At 40.1% G+C, this 24,979-nt stretch overlaps 2 protein-coding genes across 2 annotated transcripts in view; both read right to left on the bottom strand.

Annotated features, from left to right (window-relative positions):
• STPG4 (sperm-tail PG-rich repeat containing 4) overlaps positions 1-363 on the bottom strand; it is a gene marked incomplete at its 5' end in the record, with an annotated part of 42,134 nt that extends 41,771 nt beyond the window's left edge. The window contains one exon of the mRNA XM_082672744.1: positions 328-363. Coding sequence (XP_082528870.1) covers positions 328-363 — 36 coding nt within the window. The remainder of the gene's footprint in view (positions 1-327) is intronic.
• Positions 364-4,430: 4,067 nt separating this feature from the next.
• CALM2 (calmodulin 2) lies at positions 4,431-18,208 on the bottom strand. The gene is made up of 6 exons (XM_082672683.1): positions 18,130-18,208; positions 12,207-12,237; positions 6,578-6,721; positions 6,385-6,491; positions 5,831-5,966; positions 4,431-5,088 (listed from the first exon to the last, which is right to left on the bottom strand). The coding sequence occupies exons 1-6, from the start codon at positions 18,130-18,132 to the stop codon at positions 5,060-5,062; spliced, it is 450 nt and encodes a 149-aa protein (XP_082528809.1). The 5' UTR covers positions 18,133-18,208; the 3' UTR covers positions 4,431-5,059.
• Positions 18,209-24,979: the final 6,771 nt, after the last annotated feature.

Raw genomic sequence — 24,979 nt, forward strand, 5'->3', positions numbered from 1 at the left:
TAATTACCCTATTAAAACAGTTGTCCAGTGCAATTAGCAGCAGGTAAGGGGTGGGGGGGAATAACACAGAAAACAAAGGGCGAATGTGAAGGATAAGGGAGAGCGAGGGAAAAGGAGAGCAAACGAAGTGGCACTCAAATACCTATCGGGAAGAAAGGACCGCAGGCGCCGACGTGAAGGTAGGGAGAAGCGGAGTGGCGCCAGAGCCCGGGATTAGAAAGAGGTGGGACTTGGGGCGGAGCTCGGTGAGGGGAACTTTGTTGTGGAGGTGGGAGGGCAGGGAAGGAAGGCGGTACCGAGGCCGCCCCGCCTCCCTTCTTCCCTTACTGCGGCAGAGGCGATGGCGATGATTGGCTGGTCCATTGCTGCCGCCTCGCTCCCTAGGCCGAGGCTGGCGTCCGGTTGCCAGGAGGCGCCTCAGTCCGCCGGTTCCTGAGCGTGCGCAGGGCACCCGCCAGGTTCGTCTCCGGATGCGGGGGAAGGGAGGCGGGCACACGCTTGGAGGGCCCGCAGCAAGCCTCACGCAGAGGAAATGGGTCGAGACCGTCAGGCACATGCGTGGTAAGGAAACCTAAAGAGCGCGGGAGTCGCCAGAGAGCCGTCGGCAACAAGTTTCTGCGCCAAGGGAGGCCTGCAAAGGCTAAAGCGCCCCAGGATCTCCATCAGCCCTTTCCCAAATCACCTCAGGCTTGATACGCATAGATTTAAGGCAAAAATCAACCTCAGCACCCACTTTATTTTTTGAATTTTATTTATTTTTTTATACAGCAGGTTCTTATTAGTTACTTTATACATATTAGTGTATACGTGTCAATCCCAATCTCCCAATTCATCCCACCACCACCTCCACCGCTCCGCCACTTTCCCTCCTTGGATAGCACCCATTTCCTAAGATTGTTTCTAAACTCCTCCAGATGGAAATTCTGGGGGTGTCACTTTTGAGAAGTGGAGTGAGTACTAGACACAACAGGCTGTAAAACCACGGATTACCTTTTACCATCCGTATAGACCCTCTTCATTTTCAACCTCTCCTGGCTGTAGCTTCTCAACCTATAAACATTACCATCTTTAAAAACAAACGTCCCCTTAAGCTTAACAGTTCCATTTTATGGAGTATCTGCTGTGTTCCAGATATTTCACACATATTTAATCCTCAAAACGACCCTGTGAAGTAGGTGTTAATCCCATTTATGAACAAGGAAACAAGCTTCCTTGGACAGTTTAGCATAGCTTACTCTGCATCACACAGAAGTGGCAGAGCCAGAGTTCAAATCCAGGTCTGACTCCAGTGCCCCACTGTCCACTACACCACGAAGTTTCTGCTTCCGTTCACAAACTTTCAAGAGTAATGTGGATTCAATACTTTCCTCACCCCCACCCCCATACTTTCCTAAAACCATCTTAATCTGACATGTGCAGGCACCTTTCAGTTAAAATTGCATTTAGTAACTAAGCTAGCCAGTTATCTAGTTGCCAAATCCAATGGGGATTTTTCAGGCTTTTAGCAAACTTGACCTCTATTTGTCATCATTGTATTGATTATTCCTCTCCCTGGCTGCATTTGCTGATTTATTGTGATTCTTTGTCTATAAGGAGGTGATAATATATTGGTACCTACATGGGGTGATTAACTTGAGTGAAATGTCTGGAACCACATCTGGCACAATGCATTCAAAACATATAATCACTGCCTTTAGGACAAAAGCAAAATTTACAAATTTACAATCCAGTCTCACCTCATTAGAACCTCATGATCTGATGTATACTTGCAAATCCCAAACATGCCATCTTCACACTTCTATTGTCTCCCCATATGCTAGCCCTTCTGCTTGAAATGCTATTCTCTTCGATGGCCTGGCAGACCTCAAGGGTCAGCTCCTCTGAGAAGTCCTCCTAGGCCTAATCCCTCGTACCCCAAAGGACCCTGTTCCTCTCTTTACTGCAGGACTCACTGTGACAAATCATGTCTCCCCTAATTTTAAACATATCCAGAACACAGGTTTTTGTCTTAATTCTCAGCCCTTTGAACACAGTAAGAATTGAATATTTGTTAAGTTTTCCTTTTATAAATAAAACCAGAGGATGGACTACAGTAGTGGTTTTCAAAAACTAATGTGCATACAGATACCAGGAAATAATGTTAAAATAAAGATTCTGATTGAGATTCTAGGGCAGGGCCTAACCCTCCGCATCGCTAACAAGCTCTCACAGGTGATTCTGCAGGTGACTTTCTGAGTAGCAAGAAACAGGAGGACGCCATTAAATTTCTCTTGAAATACTGGGATTCTGAATTCAACACAGCCTTAAAAATAGCAGGAAAAACGGGAGGGGAGAAGCCAGGCACCAGGTTTGAAATCAAAAACTGAAAAAGACCAAGAGACAAGTAAAAAAACAGAACTTTCACAAAACTGATTAAGCCAGTCCGTCACTGTGCCTCATTTCATTTTCTTATTTTGGCTCAGCCTGTAAAACTGGCTCAGCAGACTAGGGACTGGTACCCTAGAGACTGAATATGATGAAAGGTACAGAGAAGTCCAGAAACCCATGCACAGTGTGAAATATAAGGAAACACCTAGATGAGAAAATAGTTTGGGGTATCGCAAAAATAGAAACAGCATGGGTAAATGATTTCAAGGACTTCACCAATAAAGCAGACTAAGTATGCAGAATAAACAAAATGTCCCCTTAAGAAAACACTGTCTTGCATAATATCACTGAGAAAAGTTTAAGATTTATTTTCAGGTTATCATTACAGCAGTTTTAAAGGGAGGAACCATTTCTCTTTGCAAATACGAGACTATACTTCGTAGTGATCAACAGTGCCTCTGCTACACATCAGATTTTTAATAAAAATTCTAGGTAAAATACTTCATATTCTACATATTCCAGGATCACTTTTAACTGCAACAGTGATAGTTTAGGTTAGAATCATCTGAAAGCAAACATACTACAGACAGTATTTGGGAAAAGAATCATCAATTACCATGATGCTAATATAAAACAGGTAATACGGGTAAGATTTGAAGATAAGGTTTTAAAATTATAGTCCTGATTTAAGATTATGTAATGCTTACTGTGTGATTTTCATGAAGATTACAAGAATATAAAATCAGTAACATGATACACAAAGTACCCCAAAGACGTGTTTTCCCCTTCCACCTTGTTATCAACAACTTTACTTCAAACTATTGGAACTGGAAAAGCACCAATATTAACTTTGCCCAATTCCCTCATTTTACAAGGATCATAACTGATTTAACAGCATAGATTGAACACTTAATGCAAATACCAGGAACTATGCTAAGTGCTTTACCTAACATTATTATAAAAACAAAGTTAGAAACCAGCTGGGTAAATCACACCCATTTTACAGGTAAGATAACCGAGGCTCAGGTAATACTGATCTCTTCAAAGTTATACAGAGCAATGATCTGAATACTGTTGCAATGAAACTCCAAAGCCCATGTTTAATATTCTGGAGATTACTGTGCCTCAACAGCTAGACACATGAATCTTCTCCCACCTTTGACTAAACTCTTATCTAATGAAGCTCTTCCTAATTAGTACTGCCTGCCTATCAATTCCTGTTAACTTCCCTCATCCTACCTAAAACATACTTAACTCTTTTCCTTCACTGACCATCCAGTTTTCCATTTTCCTGTAGAACTAATAACAGTGATATTAAAATAGTCAAAGATGCACAGTAAACAAATTGCGCCCCTGGGAAATTAAAAACCTTGTGGCTGTAATAATCAAGTAACAATTATACTTAAATGTTTTAATCTTGGCTCTGCTTTGCTATGCAATCTTTCCTTAAGTATTTAAAAGGTAGTTAGAAAAACAGAAACCCTGATAACCACCTTTTGAGTAGTTTATAGAGAAAGCAACAGTTTAGAAGCAAGCAAATACTAAAACAAGGTTTAGTTACTGTCAATCCACTACTAAAGATACCTTATTTGTAAAAGTATGTTGCAGACAGGCAGGCACAACTGAAAATTCTCCTTTGTTTTCTGGTAGTAGAATTAAAAAGCACTGAGTAAAACATTAAAAAATAGAGGCAAAACATAATGACCCACCCCCCATTTGGATTTTTTGTGTTTTTAAACACAAACATTTAAAAAAATCACTGCATGGCTGAAGTCTATATGGATAAACAAATGCCAAAGTTGAAAAATATATTAAAAAGGTAGGCAGCAACACTGAACACCTACCTTATGCCAGTCCCCATGCTAGGTACACTTACAAAACGTTTCTTAATCTTCCACTTAAACCTTTTGAAGGAAGTATAATTTAAAAACCGAACAGTCTTAAGTAGTCAAAAAAATTACTTATCTAAACTTAAATTATACCAAGTAGAAACCACCTCCCCACTTGATTCTCAAAATTATTTAACCTCAAGTTAAGTAAATGACTCAGATTCAGAGCAACAGTTGGGTAAATTGTAATTTTTTTATTGGAAAACAAATATACAACTTGGAATGGATTTGAGGCAAATTGTGCCATTAAGCAGATTTTCTTTAAGTGGCTAAAACAAAGTTTAAAAAGCAAGTAACAATAAAAGAAAATGTTTCTGGTACAGGACCAGCAGTACAAAAAAATAGTGTACGAGTACCTGGATAAAACACCCGTTTTGCAATAGTGCAACTTTTAAGTACATATTGTTGACTGTCCATAGTCCACGCAGAGTTACAACTCCACACTTCAACAACAACATGCTGACAGTTCCTAAAGAAAACTACTTAAAAAAAAAAAAAGGCATAACCCAGATGTTCCCTCACTTGACCAACTCCATCTAAGTTTAGATGTGCAGAAGGGCTTATTAGATATATCCAGAGTAAGCCACATGCAACATGTTACTTGATCAATTTTTCTAAAATAAGGTTTCAGGACAATGACAGTAAGATAAGGGAAGAAAACATGGAGGAATGAAGTCCTAATTACTATACATGCATATTTTTTTTGACAACAGGGGGGAAACCTTTTACAGATAAGTTACAAACAAAGAAAAGGCAAATAAACAATTTTGTACAAGAAATTTAACACATTCTGTACAATGTCTTCACTTTGCTGTCATCATTTGTACAAACTCTGAAAAAGAAGTACACAAAAATGTTGAGTCAATGGCAAAAGTCTGACAAAACCAATCACATTTACTCAATCACTAAGCAGTCTCCATTCCCCTTTCTTTCCTCAAAAATTATCATGAAGTACAGAAGAAAGCTAGTTTACTGCCAAGGCTGGACCTTCAAAAACCAAAATTATTTATGATTATTAATGAATAAACCAAATTAATGCTTTAGATAAGCTATTACAAATAAAAAGCATTCTTGCTCTTAGTTCAATATCACATATGATACTTCTGAACTGAAGCATGTATAATTTTAGACTTAAAGCTAATTAGAGGGAAGGAAAATCCAATGAAAGAAAGTCACCTTAACTTTCAGGATCTTGAAATGAGTTTGAAGAAGCTTTTCACACTGTTCCACAATTGTTAACAAAAATTGTTTTATCATAATTTGGAGTGTAGTGCTTCTCAAACTTTAATGTGCATTATGAAGTCACCCAGGAATCTTATTAAAATGTAGATTCTAAGTAAAGGGACAGGATCTGATAATAAATAGTTCTAAAAAGCTCTCAGGTGACAATGATGTTGCCTAATCTGTGCACAACACTCTGAATAGCAAAAGGTTGGTAAATATCAGTAACTGTTTTAGCATCTCCAATTCTGGTGGTGGGGGAATGTCACTAATTTTGACCTATCAGATACCTAACAAGAACCTCTACCTTAAAGTCAAAACACAGAATACGGCAGTGACAGTGAAAGACTTACCTTCATAGTTTACTTGACCATCACCATCGATATCTGCTTCCCTGATCATTTCATCAACCTCTTCATCTGTTAACTTCTCTCCAAGGTTTGTCATCACATGGCGGAGCTCTGCTGCACTAATATAGCCATTACCATCCTACAAAAAAAAGTAGTAAAACGTCTAAGCAAAATTATAGACGTAACGAGTTGGAATAGAAGTTTATTAAACTTCACATTAGGGAGCAAAATATACTTTAGTAATCTATACAAACTAAAGAGAGTTTACAAATAGCTGACCTATATATTAAATGTCACTGAGAGTCAAGCAGGATATTCTATATTGAAATCACAATTTCTTGGTTCCAAAGTCAAGTGATGCCTCTTTCGCCACAAAACTAATGCAATATATATGTTATTAGGAAACCTCCATCTACACTGAATTCTTAAAAAGCTTTTGCTTGATATTAAAATATGTTGGTAAATCATCAGAAAAACAAGTCTTCACAGATTAAGAGGTCCTGATATCTTTTTATCCTCAAATTAAAATTGAACAAATCCAGTCTTTGGATACTTACCTTATCAAACACACGGAATGCTTCTCTAATTTCTTCTTCACTGTCTGTGTCTTTCATTTTTCTTGCCATCATTGTCAGAAATTCCGGGAAGTCAATTGTGCCGTTACCTGAAATGGTTTGTTTAGTTGAAACATTACAACAGAACTTAAATGCCAACTCCCCCTTCCCAAACCCTGAAACTAAAAAGACTTACCATCAGCATCCACCTCATTAATCATGTCCTGTAACTCTGCTTCTGTGGGATTCTGCCCAAGAGACCTCATTACAGTTCCCAACTCCTTTGTTGTTATAGTTCCATCACCATCCTTGTCAAATAGTGAAAAAGCTTCTTTGAATTCTGTTTGAAAGAGAGACCACAATCCAAATGTACAGGTTAACAATAAAAAAGTAACCTCCTAAATGAAATGTATTCATCAACCGTCAAAGCAAACATATATAGAGAGATAGGACCTGAAATGGGATTTTGATTCCTGAAGGATTATGTGAGGAAACCTTGTGGTATTTCAAACATTTTTAGCTAATCATATGCTCATGTATTGATCTGAGAGTTTTTTCATCTAAAATCTTACAGGGAACTTCAAAATGTAGTCCAGGTAAGAGTCAAACTATTGTTGAAAGAGGAAAACACTCAAAGCCCCAGATGACTGGCTTCTCTATTTTCTGTTGAAGCTGCTCTGTGGAACACAATTCAAAATTACAGATCTAACCTACACTCAGAATAGAAAAGGAAAACTACTGTTACTAAATACATACTTCTATATAGCAACTGTACTGCTTACAGTAATCCCCAAAGTTTAAATTAAGTCTATTTAATCACCTACTAAATTAAAAAGAAAAAAATTTAAATTTCAGAACAACCTGCAATAGGCCAGCTTCCTTTTCTCGAAGACAGAAGGGACCAAATAATCTATAATGATGTTAACAATGGGATGATCAAGATATGAATGGCCAGTTTTAACTAAGAGCTGTATCACTGAAAACAAAATTTAGACCTTTCTTCAGAATATAAAATCCCAAGCTTATAATAGAGTGAGATATATTATTGCCTAAAATCTTTTATATCTTCTTGTGAAATTATGTTGCTTTCAATTCACCACTAGATTACATGGAAAGCTACTGGAGCAACAGTCCAGAATACCTGAATATAGAGAAACTAAAGCAGAGATTTAATTTGGTAGTGCAAGGGCATATAAGTGAGCTAGTTAACAAAGCTAGCAAAGATATTAGGCCCAGTCAGCAAGCAAACACAAAAGCATACAGCACAGAAGCTAAAAGCGGACTTTGGAATTCAACTGCCTGGGCTAAAAAATTCCAGCTCTGCTACTTACTAGTAATATAAATAACCTTGGGCAAATTTTCTGCCTCAGCTTTCTCACGTGTGTTAAGTGGGGATAACTGTACCTACTTCCTAAATTTAAGAATTAGGATAGGTAAAGCACTTAGAACTATGCCTGGCAAATAAGTACTTAATAAATGTCGAGAAAAAGATGGTCTCATTTTCCTGCAGCATCCACAGCTACACTGGAAAACTCTCAAACTTCTCTTGGCTTTCACAACAGTAATTTACCTTCTACCTCCTACTGCCAAAGGGTCTTGCTCCTATTTGTCTCTTACATATAGACGTGACCAATTTTCTTATCCTTTTTTCTCTCCTTGGCCATTTCATCTATGCCCACTAATAATGAAGACTTCACATCTTTAGTCCACTCATCACTCTCAACATAATATTTTTATTTCTCACTCCTACAGGACATCTTCCCTGGCTGACCTCAAGGAAGACTTAATGAAAATCAATTCTATACTCCTCAGCAACCCTAGGAATGCAAACAAAAGCCACCTTAATTCTTTTTCCCTGAAACCTGTCAAGGCCTGCTGAATTCTGCTATTTAAATACTGCCTGATTCTTTGCTCATCTCTACATCCAACATTTTGGCTAATGACCCTATCATCTTTTCTCTGGACTATCACAATAGCCTCCAAATGGATTCTTTATTTAAAATTACCCACACAACTACCTGAGTCCTATTACCTTTTTGGATTATCACACTATTTTCTTCTGCTTTGATTCTTTTAATTGCTTAGCTTTAGACCAGGTATCACTGACTAGTTATAGTTCGCTACACTCAGTAAGTAGTAAGTGCCACTTACTACTACTGAGTGCTAAACATGCCACTCCATTTAAATATTACTTGTCTTCAGAGGAACTCACCTGATATCAGAAGCTTAGTACCAAACTACTGACTGATCTTATGAAAATATGCAGTACTAACCTAGACCAACCCAATGACAAAAATCAGAGTCCTACAAATAGCAGAATTTGATGAAAACATTTCCATTTTACACTCAGGTTTTTTAAAAAAACAGGATGTACAAATACTGTCTAGAAATATATAAACTATTAGGTTCGGAACACAGTAGCATCTATCACCTAATAACTTAGGCTCCAAGAAAATTAAAGTACTTAGAGATTTGTATTTATTTACATTACATTCTCTGCTATAATACAGTTATCGTGTAACACCACCATCATGTACAAAAATTCCCAGTATAACCAGCCATAATCATTTTACTACGTGATTTAACTTAAAGGACAAATTCTGAAAGATGCATGCTATAAGTTTATGTATGTGTGTTCTAAATTTCAAGAAGTTTAAACATCTAATAACTCTTAAAATATTTGCTGGAATAAGTGAAAAGCAGAAAATAAAACCACTTCTATGCTGTAACTAGTGTTTACTTCATGCATACAAAAAGGAACGAATAAAAATACTTTGAAGGTCAAGGTTTATTCCAAATCTCTATTTGTATTTTTACACTAAAGAGGCAGAAACACCTGCAAAAACTTAAAATAAGAATAAACTGAAAAGTACAATTTTATTTCACCTGTTTTTATAGCTCTCCACCTGTGCTTCAGAACAGTTTAATCTTAACGTATAGAAGCATATCATTCTAAACAGTTATTTCCCAGGAATGAGTTGAATATAAACCTAGGAGTCAAAACCTCAATTCACGTAAGAAAACAGGTCCTGAATGTCACAGAACAGCTATCTTCAACATAATTGATGGAACCTCCCCAAATCCATTCTAGTTATGCCCAAGTTGAAACTTTCAGAAATCATACTATTACTTGTTTTACTTGTTCATTAGCAACCCCAGGGTACCTTTCTAAATATTTTTTACATAAACTTATAATTCTATTAAAACAGGTCATCATGAAACAATCACAAGAAAAATCAAATGCCTGTTTATCAATTTCTATTTATTTATAAAAATTCCGAACTTATTAATCCTTTAAAGGCCATGTACCAAACCTTTATTGTTGAGTAAGATTAGTTTTTTATCAAATAAGTTTTATCCCTACACCGAACTTTAAAAGTTTAATGGTTTAGGCATAAATTTCTTTAAAGAAAAAAATTATTTTACATTTTTCCTTTAAATATTAAATACCAACAACTAATGACATCACGGCAGAGTCATCAACAAAACTAACTTGTTAGTGATGTCACACTAGACTGTTCTGGATTGCTCTTTAAGACCAAGGTAACGTAAACAACTCTAGAAACTTCACCTAAACAATAAGCATACTTTTTTCTAGACTAAGTTATCTGTTAGAGGAATTTCAAATCTGAAGTAGTAATGATTATCAGGTGAAGATAAAGCCAACTGAAAAAGTACCTTAGTATATTCAACCTTGCATTATATGTATGAAGCTTGTTAGCACAAGTAGAGCTAAGACTCTAAGATATTAACTGGTTACCAGCAATTACAATTTACCAGATTAAAAATATTTTTTGCCTTCACCTCAAAGGTAGATATTAAGAGGGGACTTTGGGAGGAGGCAGAATAATTCTTAGGAATAGGGTAGGTACTGTTCTAGAACATATATGTGTGGCACACCTCTTTGAAAATTTATCTATTCAAAGAAGTATTTATTCAAAGTTTAAGGGAATTTAATAAAACTGTAAATGGCAAAAAAGAAATATTTATTCAGTCCTTACTGTGTGGGAGGTACTGGGGATACAAGAGAAAATAAAAAGGTCCCCAATTTCACAGGATTTTTATTTTAATAGCATAAAAGCTTTGGCTCCTCTACCTTAAAGGTTTACTAAACCTAGGGTCCAATAACAGCTTTATTAAAAGCCTAGGAAAAGGCAGGGTATGGAAAGAACCTAAAATAGATTTTCCTACCACTCTCACTAGAAATTTAATTGTATGATAGGAACCAATGAAAAGACAGACTTTATCTTAAAGACAATGTTCTATGAACTGCAAGTATTCTTTACAAAAATGCAATCAGCCAGAGGATTGAGCCTCTTATATTAACAGACACAAACTACTTTTTAAAAGAGTTGCATGTGTGTTTGGGAGAGGAGTAATGAGCATCAACTATGTGACTGGCACCTTGAGGAATACATTTTCTATCCTGAAGTGAACATGCTGTGCCATGCAGAACTACCTGACTCGGACAACCGAGAAATGAAAGGCAAAGACAGGTGTATTAGAGAAGGTAAGAACTTAAGAGTGGAAATAATACCCCAAGTCATTTCCTCAAGACATTATATAGAAAACTATTTCAGAATAATCTACATTTCATCAATACACTTATATATGAAGAAAGAAATTATTTCCAAAGCTGTGCTTGACTACTTCAACACACCCTATACATGCAAGTTTACCAACCCTAAAAAGCAAATTCCCAGTTTAAGTCAAATGCACACAGTAAGAAATAAAAATAAAACCTGCTTAAATTGGTCCTTAATGCTAATAGCTTTCTACTTTACACAGTCCTAGCAAATACTATTTTGTGATGAGTATTTGAGGACACTAATGATTTCTGGCTCCACCAATTTTGTGTATGAGGGGTGGAGCTTACTTTAAATGGGCTACATAGCTCAGTTCCAACTGGGTTTCTCAGTTTATTCTAGCATTTAAAAAAAAAAAAAAAAAAAGCTTTAGTGATTTTGAGCTCTTGAAATTCCTTGCCTACCAGGAAAACTATCGCAGCCAAAACTGCTTGATGCTTTTGTTAATAAGTCTATAAATCAAAGTCAAGGAATAGAGTTTGAAAAGCATTTCAACACTGCAATCAAAAAAACAAAACACCATTTATTAAGTTTCCCCAACATTTTGATGTTAACTAGGCATCTCAAAGTAGTAGAATAAAATCAAAAGTACTAATGGTTCGGCATATTAACATCATCTCATCAAGTTTTATGTAGCAATTTCACATACTTCCATAGCAAATCAAAGGATGCAAAACTTAAAACTGATTTCAACAGCTGTCACTGCTTTTTAAGATAAAGTTCAACTTACTACATCTGTAAAGTAGAATGCTAACTTTTACTAGAGAAATGGTTATTCCCTGAATGACCATATATGCAATTCTAAAGTTAAAATATTAGCTACTTTAAACCAGGGTAAATTCAACATTCATTTTCTGATTTTACATTTCGAGTTACCTATTAACTATTATTTGGCCTCTTTTCCTATGGAGACTGATATGAAGTGTTAAAAACTGCCCAGAATTCATGTTTTACAGCAAGATAATCTCTAAGAAAAACAAAGACCACCCCTACCAGGCTCAAAAGTATATCCACATAACCTAAAAACATGTCTTTAATTACAGTTAGCCCCACACATCTTTCATAGTCAAGTTTACTTTCTCACTTGCCAGAGTAGGTTCAATTACTGTATTACACTCATTTGTTACCATCTACTACATAGATCAAAGTTAATTCTGTCATACAAGTACCTTATTTTGAGAACAGCGAATCAATTTATAATAAAATCCGATGGGTATAATCTAGTAAGTAATTTCTCACCTGCAATCTGCTCTTCAGTCAGCTGGTCAGCCTACAAAGAGATCAAAGAAATAGTTAAGTGGCTTAAGAGTATGTAATTTAACACTTACAGAAATAAGTTTAAAAACATTCAAGGTGGGACTTGCCTGGCAGTGCAGTGGTTAAGAATCCACCTGCAGGGGACAAGGGTTCGACCACTGGTCCAGGAAGATCCCACATGCTGCGGAGCAACTAAGCCCGTGTGCCACAACTATTGAGCCCATGTGCTGCAACTACTGAAGCCCGCGTGCCTACAGCCCGTGCTCCACAACAAGCTGCCACAATGAGAAGCACGTGCACCGCAATGAAAAGTAGCCTGTGTGCACCACAACTAGAGAATGCCCGCATGCAGCAACGAAGACCCAACCCAGCCATAAATAAATATTAAGAACAAAAAAAACATTCAAGGTTCACCCTGTTCCACAAACTTTAGTTCAACACTCCTTAGTACCAAACACAGGTGGGCAGAAAATGCACACATCTTATCTTCAAAGCTAAGCTAACTCGCCCCCAAGTTTAAGATATGAAAATATTTCAGAATATGTTTGAAAGTCTAATTTTACACAAATTTTTAAAAAGCAAATCTAGCACACTAGAAAGTTTAATTGGAATTGGTATTCTTCTAAAGCAAGGATAGATCCAATAGAAATGTTTCCTTTTTCAAAATTAAGATATCTAAACTTAAGCTCACTTCCTCAGGTAAATACAAACCATTAATACCAGAAATCTCCATTGAATCAAAAATAATGAACAAGGACTACATTTAAAATTCCCCTGTAAGTGGCTAAATACTTCACTTGGACATATATGTGATTTTCCAAACCTCAACAATAACAACAAAATTACTAAGCAAAACTACCAAAAAGACAAAATTCCAAGCTGTCCTGGTTGGAGCAACATGAAAAGTACCAGTTTTTACTCCTCCTCACCTGCCATGCAACTGCAGAGAATCCAGGATTCTGAATATCTGAAGTACATTACTTACAAAATGTTAAGTCCAGCTACTTATTTTCTCTTGATGTTTGAAATTCCAAAGTGAGCATAAGATTTGTGATGTTTTTAGCAAATGGAGAAACGTTACTTGTTTTTACTTTAAAAAAAAACACACTCAGGCACTTGCTAAAACCCACTATATATGTTGTTTTTATTCAATCTTCACAACAACCCTTAATGGTATTAATAATATCATTAATACCCTATCTTACAGATGGGGAGAAAGGCTCAGGTTAAATTTCAGTGAGCAGGAGTACAAAACTAGTAGAGTCAGAGTTAAACACTAAGGTGTCAGACATATTCAATACCTTCAATTTTAAATTCAGAGCACACCATAATATAATAAAAATATTTGCAAAATAACATGCCTCCTTGTTCTTCATGTGGCCTTCACCCTTGGACATTTCATTGCTTATTGGTACATATATCCAGAGACACTGACAAGAAATAGCCTCCTATCTAATATTCCTACCTACGGAAGTCAAGTGTACTATGATTAATCCATTCACTTATTGGTATGAGAAAAATAATAAACACTGCCTGGTTTCCTTCATTTTAAGTGAACACACCCCTGGAAAGGATAAAACCTTAATACAGGATAGCATCACATTTTTTTCTCTAGGAGACAGCATGAGAACATTTGAGAAGAAACCCAGAAGTTTCTTTCCCTGATAAACAATTTTGACTTGACCTTGATGCAAACTCAACTCGTTGCTTTAGAAAAAAAGCCAATAGTCTAGTAACTTAAAACTGAAGAGCCAATAATTAAGCTCAGATGCAGAAGTTTATAAAATAAAAATTATCTACTTTTTTCCTTACAAATCCCAATCCTCCAAGTATTTGGTATAAAATCAGTCGATTGTTTTCTCTAGGAATAAGATTTAAAACCCTGTAAATCCACTGAGTTAATTTTTACTTTGTTAGAGGCTATAGATGATTTACTTCTAGTCTCATTCCATTCTGCTGGACGTCTATCATTTTTGAAAGAAGGGCAACATGGCATGGTGCAAGAAAAAAGCATGGTGCTTTGAGTCATCACCAGGCTAGTATCCCAGCTCTGCCACTCAATAGCTGTGACCTTGGACATGTTACTCAACCTCTCATTGTCAACTTCACCTGTGACACAGAATATTAATACCTACCTTGCAGGGTTATTGTGCACAGTAAGTGAGAAGCTATGTAAAGGGCTAGCCCAAAGAGTTCAGTGATAACTATTTTATATAAATTAATTAACCGAAAAACCTACAATGTAATGTTAAACACCAACCTGACTAGGTCAACTTCCACACAGAAGGCAGACAGGTGGGGCATTATCAAGCCCTTTACAGCAACCTCACCACATTCCATGTTAACTTTAAGATGAGAAAATCTACTTCCACAAACTGAAACCATAAGGTGCAAGCCCACGGACAGATGTGGCAAGACACATCAGTTTAGGACTAGTTAAACCAAATGTGTGGAAGACACTGCAGCACATGTGAAAGCTGAAGGAATGACTGCTACCTGCAGAAACAGCAGGGATTTTTCTCTCGACAAGTTGTGCGGGAAGAGATTTTGAGAAGACTCATTTGTATGAAAGCTGAGAAGGCCTCAGGAAGAAAACTTTAAAATTACCCAATTTTGCTCGAAAAGTCAAAATTTTAATGGCCCCACACCATCCTGTCTGCGATCTCAGTAAAGATCACAAATGAGCTTCAAGGAATAAACAGGAGACTAAGTTACATAGCCTGAAAGTGCTGGATATTGCTTGTAATGTTTCAGGAAACTTAAAGACAATTTTTTTTGTATTTACTACTAACCCAGAGTTCAAGGTTTTAAAATAACCTTTATCAGCAACATTCAGATTAAAACCTACTAAAAGCAAGAACACAAAGCTCCCTAGCACTGTAATTTGTAAGCCTTTTCCAAGAAATACAAATAAATTTGGTTCATTATTTCTGTCTGTGGAGAGAGTCATTTTCTTGGTAGAAGAACTAGGAATTATACTTTTGGGAAAACTCAAGCTCATCAAAATGTGTGTTTGTCTCAGTAAATAACTCACTAGAGAGATGACTAGTTCTTACTCCTTTGTTTCTACAAATACAAATATTGTTGTAATTCTTCCTGTTGCTCTTGTCAACTCTAGAGAAAGCTCCCAAGCATCAGTACACTCTCAGGTTCCACCTCAGACCTACTAGACTAGAATCTGCATTTTGGAGAAATGCAGGTGATTTGTCAACACTGAGAAAAACACTACTAATCTAGACTACATGTGTGACCTTAAGGAAATTACATACCTATTAAACATTTCCCAAATGGCATTCAAAAGTAGGTATGGATACCCTTGGAGTATATCTAGTGAAAGGTGGTATAAAAATAATCCAAAATTTATATCAGAGTAAGTTTATCAGTCCATAGGCTTGAAATGAAACAAACTTCCGCCCTTCATTGATTCCTGTTTACTCCAAGTGCTACTTAGATACAACAAAGGCTTCATAAGTAAAAATTTTTCTACCATTTCAGAAATCAGGGTATTTGTTTTATCTATATCAAAAGCAATCTCAGTAGAGTTTAAGATACCTTTCATTCTGATAGAACAGCACTTATACGGCATCTTGGCCCCAAAGAGAAAACGCTATTAGATATTACTTCTTAAAAATTACCTTTACTAAAGGCCTAATTTGATCAGTCTAGCCGAATCTAGAACTTTCTATATTTTAATAGAGCCTTGGTGAATTTCTTCAGTCTAGTAGAAACAGATCTTCTTGCTGTTCGATGGGATATTTAATTAGACTGAAGTGACCAAATTTTCTACCTCTTCACATCTTTTACTTATCACCCCAGCCTCAAGTCTTCGTAATGCAATCAATCTCCCTTCAACGAACAAGCCATCAACTATATGTAAACCCAAGAGCCATGTGAGCAAACTTATTCCACTTCCACATCAAATACATGTTCATTCTTTGACTTTACAGAGTCCTAATTTTAAATCGTCAGGTCTTATAATTATAAAATTACCTGAGGACAATTCCCAAATTAGTTAACAATGACTGTCAATTTAACTGAACCCCTCCCCCCCCCCCGCCAAACATCAATGATGTGAACAGTAACTACAAAAGCCTACCCTTGGCAAAGGACCCCGAAGGGTAGATACAAACTCTATGCCTCACCAAGACACTCCATTTGAGCTCTTGATTCAATTATCAGACTGATCAGGAAGAAACCTTACCTTTCATATGAGAAATAAAATTAAAAAAAATTTACCCCACAATTTTGAATCTTAATTACATGCCTATAGTGTACACCCTGTTTCACCTAAAAGTAAACTCAACCAGCACATTCAAATTTATAATAATTTAGAATATCAAGATGGAAGAGTACATCAAACAAATGCGAACTTCCCTCCCCACACCCATACATGGTGGAGGTTTCAGTTGGCAAGGATTCCCAACTGTTTAAGATGTCACCTTGCCTCCTGGACACACCCATCTCCCGTAACCACTTGGCAGAAAAAACGACAAAATAAGTATTGCAAATTACCGCCCTCATTAGTTGTTTTTTTTTTAAAAAAAAAAAAAAAAACAGGAAAGAACTGGAGTTCCGCTCTCTAGTGACAGGAAAATGCTTTTTAAAATTCCCTGTTCCCATTTTTTCACGACGGTCTTTGACAGCCATTACTGTACAAATGAAGTGAACTGCACGTTAAGATAGCTGGCACTTTCTCTACGGAAATACCAGTTATTTTCAAGGGGGTTGGAGCGGGGCAACACTGTGTGTGGTAGTGGTTCTTTAACATTTCGGCGTGCACGTGCGCACTCAAGAAGAGGACTGGGGCCCTTCTCAAAAGCATCCTTCCAATTGTTACAGGAGAGTGAGACCGACTTTCACAACAGAACGACAGTCACCCCGGAGCTGGCGTTCGGTAGGTGAACAGGAAACGCCTTTCAGACCCCAGCTGAAGCCTCTGGCTTTCTCTAACGAGATGAATAGTGGGACGCTGCGCCTGACTTCAGATATACAGCCATTTCCTTCAACGACGAAACCACTTTAAAATTTTTTTTTTAATTTTAAATGTCCAGCCTGGGAGGTGGAATTAGGTCTCAAAGCGCAGAGGGAGCAAAAGGATCAGGATTCACCGCTTCCTTCGCGCCGCCAGAGGGGGATGGGAACCTGCCGAGGCTGCCCTCCCCAACCTATGCCGGAACGGCCGGCCTCGCAGCGCCGCGGGCCGCCCAGACCTCCGCAGTCCTGCAGGTGCCAGCGCAGCAGCTGGGGCGCGAGCCTAGCCGGGCGGGCGGCGGCCCCAGCCCCACGCCCGCCCCGCCCCGCCCCCGGCCGCTCCCCGCGCCGCGCGGGCTCGGCCCACAGAGCGCGCCCGCCCCTTGCCCCCTCCCGGCCTGACCCGCGGGGCTGCGGGCTGACGGCCTCGCGGGCTGACGGCCTCGCGCGCTCCCGCCCGCTCCCGCCCGCCCCCTCGGCGCAAGGCGGCCGCGCGCGGACAAAAGCGCTTCCTGGCGTCCGCACCAACCGTCCGTTGGGCTTTTGAATCCGGCCCCGGGCTGACCTTTCGAGATGCCCGACCCAAAGCTTCTGCGCTCCGGCTCACCCCCGCCCTTCCACTCTCGCCTCTCGCGGAGGCCGACCTGCCCCCCACCCGGGCTCCATCCTCATCCAGCCCCTGAGGAGCTCCGCAGAGCCGGGGGCGGTGCGCCCGGCCCCCAGTACACTAGGGGACACCTCCCTGAGGAGAATGGGGGGTGGGGAAGCACCTGCGACACAACGGCCGCGGGCGCCCCCAGCCTCATGTGCGCCATCCCCCTGGCGAAAACCATTCCTGGAGGGTGTAAGGGTGGCAAGTTCCCTTTCTTTCGTCAATTCGCTTCAGCCTCTTCCCCCCACAGGCCGAGCGCCGGCAGCTTAGCGACACACTCACCATGCTGCAAGCGCTACCGGTCTCCGGGACTCGACTACACAACCACTCAGCTCGCTCGCTCCACACGGACTAATTCTCCCCCTCCGCCCCCAGCGCCTCATAAACACCTCCCTCCGCCAGATCCCTCCGCCGCACGCCAGATAACGGAACATCACAAACGAGTCCCGGCCAACCCCCTCCACTCCAACTCCTCTCGAGACCACTTTATCCACAGTTGTGTGGTCGACGATACAAGAAATAAAGGGAGGGGGGCGAACGGATGGCGTAAGTGGGTTTCGCTTCCCAGCGAGCCGTTGAAGGGCCGGTGGAGTCTCGCCTGAGAGGCGCTACTTTGCGGCGCGGAAGAGCATCGTGGTAGCGACGCGTAACGCGACGATCGTTGAACCGGCCTCTGATTGGCTGGTTCGTACCTGCAATGCGTCACTGGGGCTCGCAGCCACCGCCGCCGGGACGCGGTGTGGTTTCTGCCGTTTGTGCCGTTGCTGCCCTGGCCGCACTGTCTTGGCAACTGCGCCAGGCGGCGGAGTCGCTTGCTTTGCGCTTGGCTGGAGAGTCTTCCTCCTCCACCCATCCTTTCTCTCCACAGTCGTACGCACACTTTCCCGCCCCTGGTATAGGGGTCTACGAAAACGCCGATTAAGAATGAAGCTGAAAGACCCAGTGAAACCCCTACCCCGCGCTCTTTTTCTCAGCTTCGGTTATTGGCCTCGTGGCGGCCGCACGCTTACCATTTTACTCCCTCACAAAACCCGAATATCTGAGTAAGGGCGAACGCACCTGCTCAGCTGACTAATCTGAAAGGGTCTTCCGTTTATACTTCCCTTTCGCCGCGTTTGTCTGGGGTAATTTACCGGGGGAAAAAAAAATCACTGAAAAAGCGCAGTATCCCGGATTCTGTGGGATTAGTCACTCCCAATAGCCACTTGATGTTGTGGAATAATAGAGGTCTGGCTTGGAGTGAGACCTGGTTATGAGTATCGTGGGCCACTTTCTTAGATGTATGACCTTGGATGAGCCGTTTAATCTTTAGCCTCATTTGTGAAATGGAGGTTTTATAATACCTATATTGAAAGATTATTGTAAGAATTAGAATCATATAGAGACTGGCGTTCGGGTAAAATGTTAAAGTACCTGGCACAGGGTAGGCACCCAACAAGTGATTATTATAATAAAACCATAATACATATGGTCACAATGAATTTCATAATGAATTTGCCCCTTTGGGTCGCTAACCTCTCAGATTTAATAGAACATTTCTAAAGCCACATAAAAGTTAGCTCTTTGGAACTGGCACCCTTGTGCACTGTTGGTGAGAATGTAAAACGGTACAGCCACTGTGGAAAATAGTATGGTAGTTCCTTAAAAAATTAAAAATAGAATTACCATATGATCCAGCAAGTCAGCTTCTTGGTATATACCCGAAAGAACTGAAAGCAGGATCTTGAAGAGATATTGGTACACCCATGTTCATGGCACTCTTCACGATAGCTAAAATGTGGAAGCAACCCAAATGTCCATCAGTGGATGAATGGATAAGCAAAATGTGGTATATGCTTGTTGTTACATACAATGGAATATTATTCAGCCTTAAAAATTCTGTAATATGCCACAACATGGATGAAGCTTGTGGACATTATGCTAAGTGAAATAAGTCACACACAAAAACAAATACTGTATGATTCCATTTATATGAGGTATTTAGAATAGTCAAAATCACAGAAACAGAAAGTAGAATGATGGTTGTCAGGGAAAGGGGGAATGGGGAGTTACTGTTTAATGGGTATAGATAAGAGTTTCAGTTTGACAAGATGAAAAGAGTTGGGATGAATGCTGGTGATGGTTGAATAACATTATGTATTCAGTACCACTGAACCCTACACTTTAAAATGGTTAAGATGGTAAATTTTATGTGCATTTTATCACACATGAAATTTTTTTTTAATTTTTGAACTTTTTTATTTGGAAAACTTTAGACATAAGCTATATACAAGTGGAGATAAAAGTATAACCATCACTTAACCAAGTAGCCATCACTCAGCTTTACCAGTTAACAGCATTCTGTCATTCTTGTTTCGTATATTTCCCCCCATTTAAAAAAAAATTAACTCCTTGGTCCCACCCAAAATAAACAAGGGTGTGCATAACCTGGAATATTTAACAAACGAATAGCAATAGTTTACCTACTGTGTAAACTCATTCGAATATAATGTCATTGTTACCTTAGAGGGGCCTTAGAAGGCACAGAGGTGAGGACCTTTGCTCACCACAGAGGTTCCAAAGAGGGTTCCCAAAGAACATGACTCCTAAATTGAGTCTGACATGATAATGGGCTAGGAAAAAGTGAAAAGCCAGTGAGGAAGAGAGAAGCAAGTTTAGATGAAAGAAAGAACAGAGCAAAAGGCCCAGAGGCATGCAATTGCATGGCACAATGGAGGAGTGTCAGTGGTTAGGCATTACCAGGGCCAGCCGATCTCGGGAGAGGGTGCTGGGAAGTTAGAAAGGAACTAAGGGTCATGCTCAAACTGCAGTTCCTCAAGAAGGTTGGTAGAACCACTGTCCAGAAAGAATCCTCTTAGGCCACATCAAGGCTTTAGAATTTTCCAGTAAAAAGCACAGCCATGTGGACGCTTGAAACCTAGTGAACAGCATTTTCAGCAAGCCAAGGTGAAATCTGCCTACTGAGAAGGATCCTTCCAGAACACCTTCCTGCCCAGCAAGACCAAGATATTCTCTAACAGCTTATCTGCACCCACTTGGAAAGACTCAGTGGAATTTAACCTGCTTTAAACAATTTAGGCATTTTCTCAAGCCATCTAAAGTATTTACTAGGCCGGAGATGGATTCTTTCTTTCAGTCATACAAATCAGACACAAAGTAAGTGCTCTTTCAGTTAGTACTGGCAACCCTGTGACCTTCCTTTCAGATGAATGACTGTTCAGTAAAAACTCAGGGCCCCCATGCTTCTATTGTCCTTTCTAATGTGATATAATGATTCCACAGGCGGAGTGGGTGGGCTTAATTAAGTTACCCCACAAATGAAATACACTGTACCATTGAGAATGTTACTTAAAAGTGGGTACCTCTGCTTCAGAATTGAGCTGAAAACAGAGCCCTAAGGCCACCATTCCATCACTCTCCATTGTGGTAGCGCCCAAGTCTTTCCAAGATTTTCCTCAGAAATTTGTCCCTGATTCTTCCTCAGAGGGAAGGGCTATAACAGTTTTTTACCCCATCAGTATGCAGTGCTTCTACATATGAAATTTTTAATGATGGGAAATTGAATGACAAAACGAATAATCACTTCTTCTAGAAAATGTATTTTTAAAAGGATTGATGCATAACGTATAACAAGCTTGAGTATAATATACAGGTTCATGCTTAGAGACGTATGTATTGAATCAAGGAGCTTTTAAACAAATATTTGGTAATTAAATATGTCTGTTAAAGAGAACACAGAAGAGTTCTTCCTGGTTTTTTAGGTTGAATTTCAGCAAGGCCTCTCTTGCAGAAACTTCCTTACTGAACTCTCCAATAAGAGAAAGAAAATGAGAAAAAAAGTCAAGACGTACATTTAAAGCCATTGTGGTTTTTGTGTATTTGAGACTGTTCCAAATCAATTTATTTATAGAGAATTTATCTTCCACAAGATGACATACAGTACAGCCTGACTTTGGCAACTTCCAGCTGAGAAGCAAAGTTGGTGACCACCATTACATCAAGGCCTAAGAGGTGGTTGGTTGTTTATTTTCCTCTCCTGTCTGGTGAGATATTACAGCTTTCTACCTTTGTCCATCCTGGGAAAATGAGAATGCACTTCCTCTCCAGGCCTCAGTTCCTCAATTTGCAGAATAGAGATGACACAAGCCCCATCCTTTGACACTTCCTTCCCATAGTTTCTCTCCTCCAGCCAGCTGTGCTATGAACAAGGGCAGAGGACAGTCACAGTGACATTCTTGATTGTAGGCCCTATGTGATTCTTGACAGGTGAAAGAATTAAGCCCTAAATTCTCTAAGGCACCAACAGTATGCATCAACTTCTCTCCTATGCATGTAGGATGGAACTTGTTAACGTGCCAACCTGGAGAGAATTCAGAAAATAGTACTCAAATGATCTTCTTGTTCTGTGGTTCAGATAAGGAGCCCTGGTTGAGAAAGTTAAGCTATCCCCTTCCAGGACTATGGGGAAAAACAGCTGGGACAGGAATCCAACCAGGTCATGATGTCTCGCCCACAGCATCCTCAGTATGATGAGGAGTGAAGAGTATAGGGAAAGCACTGAATCCTCCAGACTTACTGAATGGGCTTAGGCTCATATACGTGTGGGAAAAGTTGAGGGTCATTAACTTTGATATTGACACTCTGCCATTCATTCATTTATTCATTCAAAAAAATTGAGACGTCAATTTAGGGTGACTAACCATATAGGTTTGCCTAGGATTAAGGGGTGTCCTGGGACACAGGACTTACAGTGCTAAAACCACACAGTCCCAGGCAAACCAGGATGGTTGGTCACCCTAGAAACCATGACCACTCATTCAATAAATACCAGCAGTCTATTATGTGCTGTAAATGTGCAATGAGAAGAATGAGCTATGATAAGAATGACTCTGGGAGCACATAGGAGGACAACCTAATAGACAAGAGGAAGACTTCCTAGAGAATGTGATCCATAGGGATTTGGGTTAAGGGGGAGAAAGAGGAAAAGGTGTTTGAAGCAGAGAGAAGAAGCACAAACGAACAGAGACATCGTCATGACCATCATCACCTCTATCATCATCGTGACATTCACAGCCATTGGTGATTTGATGCTCCCCACGGGCCAGGCCCTGTGCTGATCACTTTATGTACACTGTCCACATTATTGACCATTCCATTCCTCTTGAAACACTCTTCTTGCTTGGCTTCTGGAATATTACCCTAGTATTTCTCCTACCTCTGCGGTAGTTTCTCTGCAGCCTCCTTGGCTGGCTCCTTCACCTATTGCCTAAAAGATGGCATGCCTCCAGGTTTAGGCCAAGGCTCTCTTCTCCTGTGAATTTTGACACCCTCTCTGGCACCCTCCCCACTCCCACAGCAGTGGCTCTGTGCTGATCACCCCCAAATATGGATGGTCCGAGGTAAAATCTCTTCTCAAATCCTGATCAGTGTTTCCAGCTGCTCAGGCCCACCCTAACATTTGTGGACTCGGCCAGGAGTACAAACGGAGGCTTATACAGCATAGGTTGGATGTGTTAACGTTATAAATCAAGCTAACAAACAAAATATGTTCTACCCTCCTACCCTGACAAATAAACTTTCATGATACCCCAAAGGCTGAGGTTAATTGTAGAACTACACATTTCCACACCAGATCATGAAGTGTGAGGAAGTCATCTTCTAACCCACAGCCCACCGTTTCTCCTCTCACTGTCAGCCCCAACATACACTACAAGGGGGCTGGCATCCACATGTGCACTCACTCTGGTCCTTGTAACCATGTCCATCAACAGCCCCCAAAATAGCTGCTTCTCGACCATCCCTCAGGGTCTAGGGGCGTGCACCCTATAGAGACAGTCTGCTCCCTGGAGAGTAGACCTGAGAAGGAAGCCAGAACAGGCACTGGAAGCAGGCTCTGTGCTATCTGAGCAAGGAATTCTGTGATCCTGGGGACCTAGAGGAGTCTTGAGTAGGAGGGAGTATGGGCTCTGGGTAGGGAGGTCCCCTTGGCCCTGTATGGAGGTGTGCCTCTGGAAGAGGGCCCTGTAAAGTGAGGCTAGGACACGGTCCTCTCTTGCAGTCCTGAAAATGTCTACTGGCAACTCCTCCTGGAGGACCTCAGGCCCTAAAACATCACATCAAACACTGAACCCATCATCCTTTCACCCAGATCTGCTTTCCTTTACTCTGGCCTCATTGAAAAGTGCCTCCCTCCACCCTGTCACCTAAGCCACACTACTTGCAGGTACCTGTGTCCTTGCTCATGCCACTCCCTCTGCCTGGAACGTCCTTCTTCCCTTTCCCACTGCTTGCTGCACATTCACTTATACTTGGCCCAAGCGTCGTATCCCCTGTAATGTCTTCCTAACCCCACCAGCCCTCTCTTCTTGGTCCAAAGAGAAAGAACCACTCTCTCTCAAAACTATCCTTATAACACTTCGTGGTACTATTTCCTTACAGGTTAGTTGCCCCAACTGGACTGAGTTCCTTCAGGGACTTTAACTATCTTTGTACCCTCACCACATTGCATGGTACTGGGACATAGTTGATGCTCAGTAAATTTGTTGAATGACTAGGTGGATGACAGACAAAGATATTATTGTTTTGTACATGCTTTTTTCACGTGGCTTTACTAACACTCAGAAGATTTTTACAAAGTGTGAGTTGTCTTATGAATACCGAAATCTTTTTTATCAGAGAAAGTAACCAGAGGATAATTCTGACCTTCTTATGTAAGTTAAATCAAATTGAAAGTGCTAAATATGTTCTTAGTCAAATGTAATTTTCATCTTCCTTGGAATTTTTTGGATGTCATTATACAATAGTTGTTTATACAATTTTGGGATTGTATTTTTTTTTTTTTTTTTGCGGTACGCGGGCCTCTCACTGTTGTGGCCTCTCCCGTTGCGGAGCACAGGCTCTGGACGCGCAGGCTCAGCGGCCATGGCTCACGGGCCCAGCCGCTCCGCGGCATGTGGGATCTTCCCGGACCGGGGCACGAACCCGTGTTCCCTGCATCGGCAGGCGGACTCTCAACCACTGCGCCACCAGGGAAGCCCTGAATTGTATTTTTTTCTCATCTTATTTAGAGAATTTATGGTTTAGACTATATTAGCTTGATGAAATTAAGAATTAAAGCAATTAATCACCACGT

Source organism: Grampus griseus (genome assembly GCF_964374135.1).
Source record: "Grampus griseus genome assembly, chromosome: 15".
Taxonomy (NCBI): Eukaryota; Metazoa; Chordata; class Mammalia; order Artiodactyla; family Delphinidae; genus Grampus; species Grampus griseus.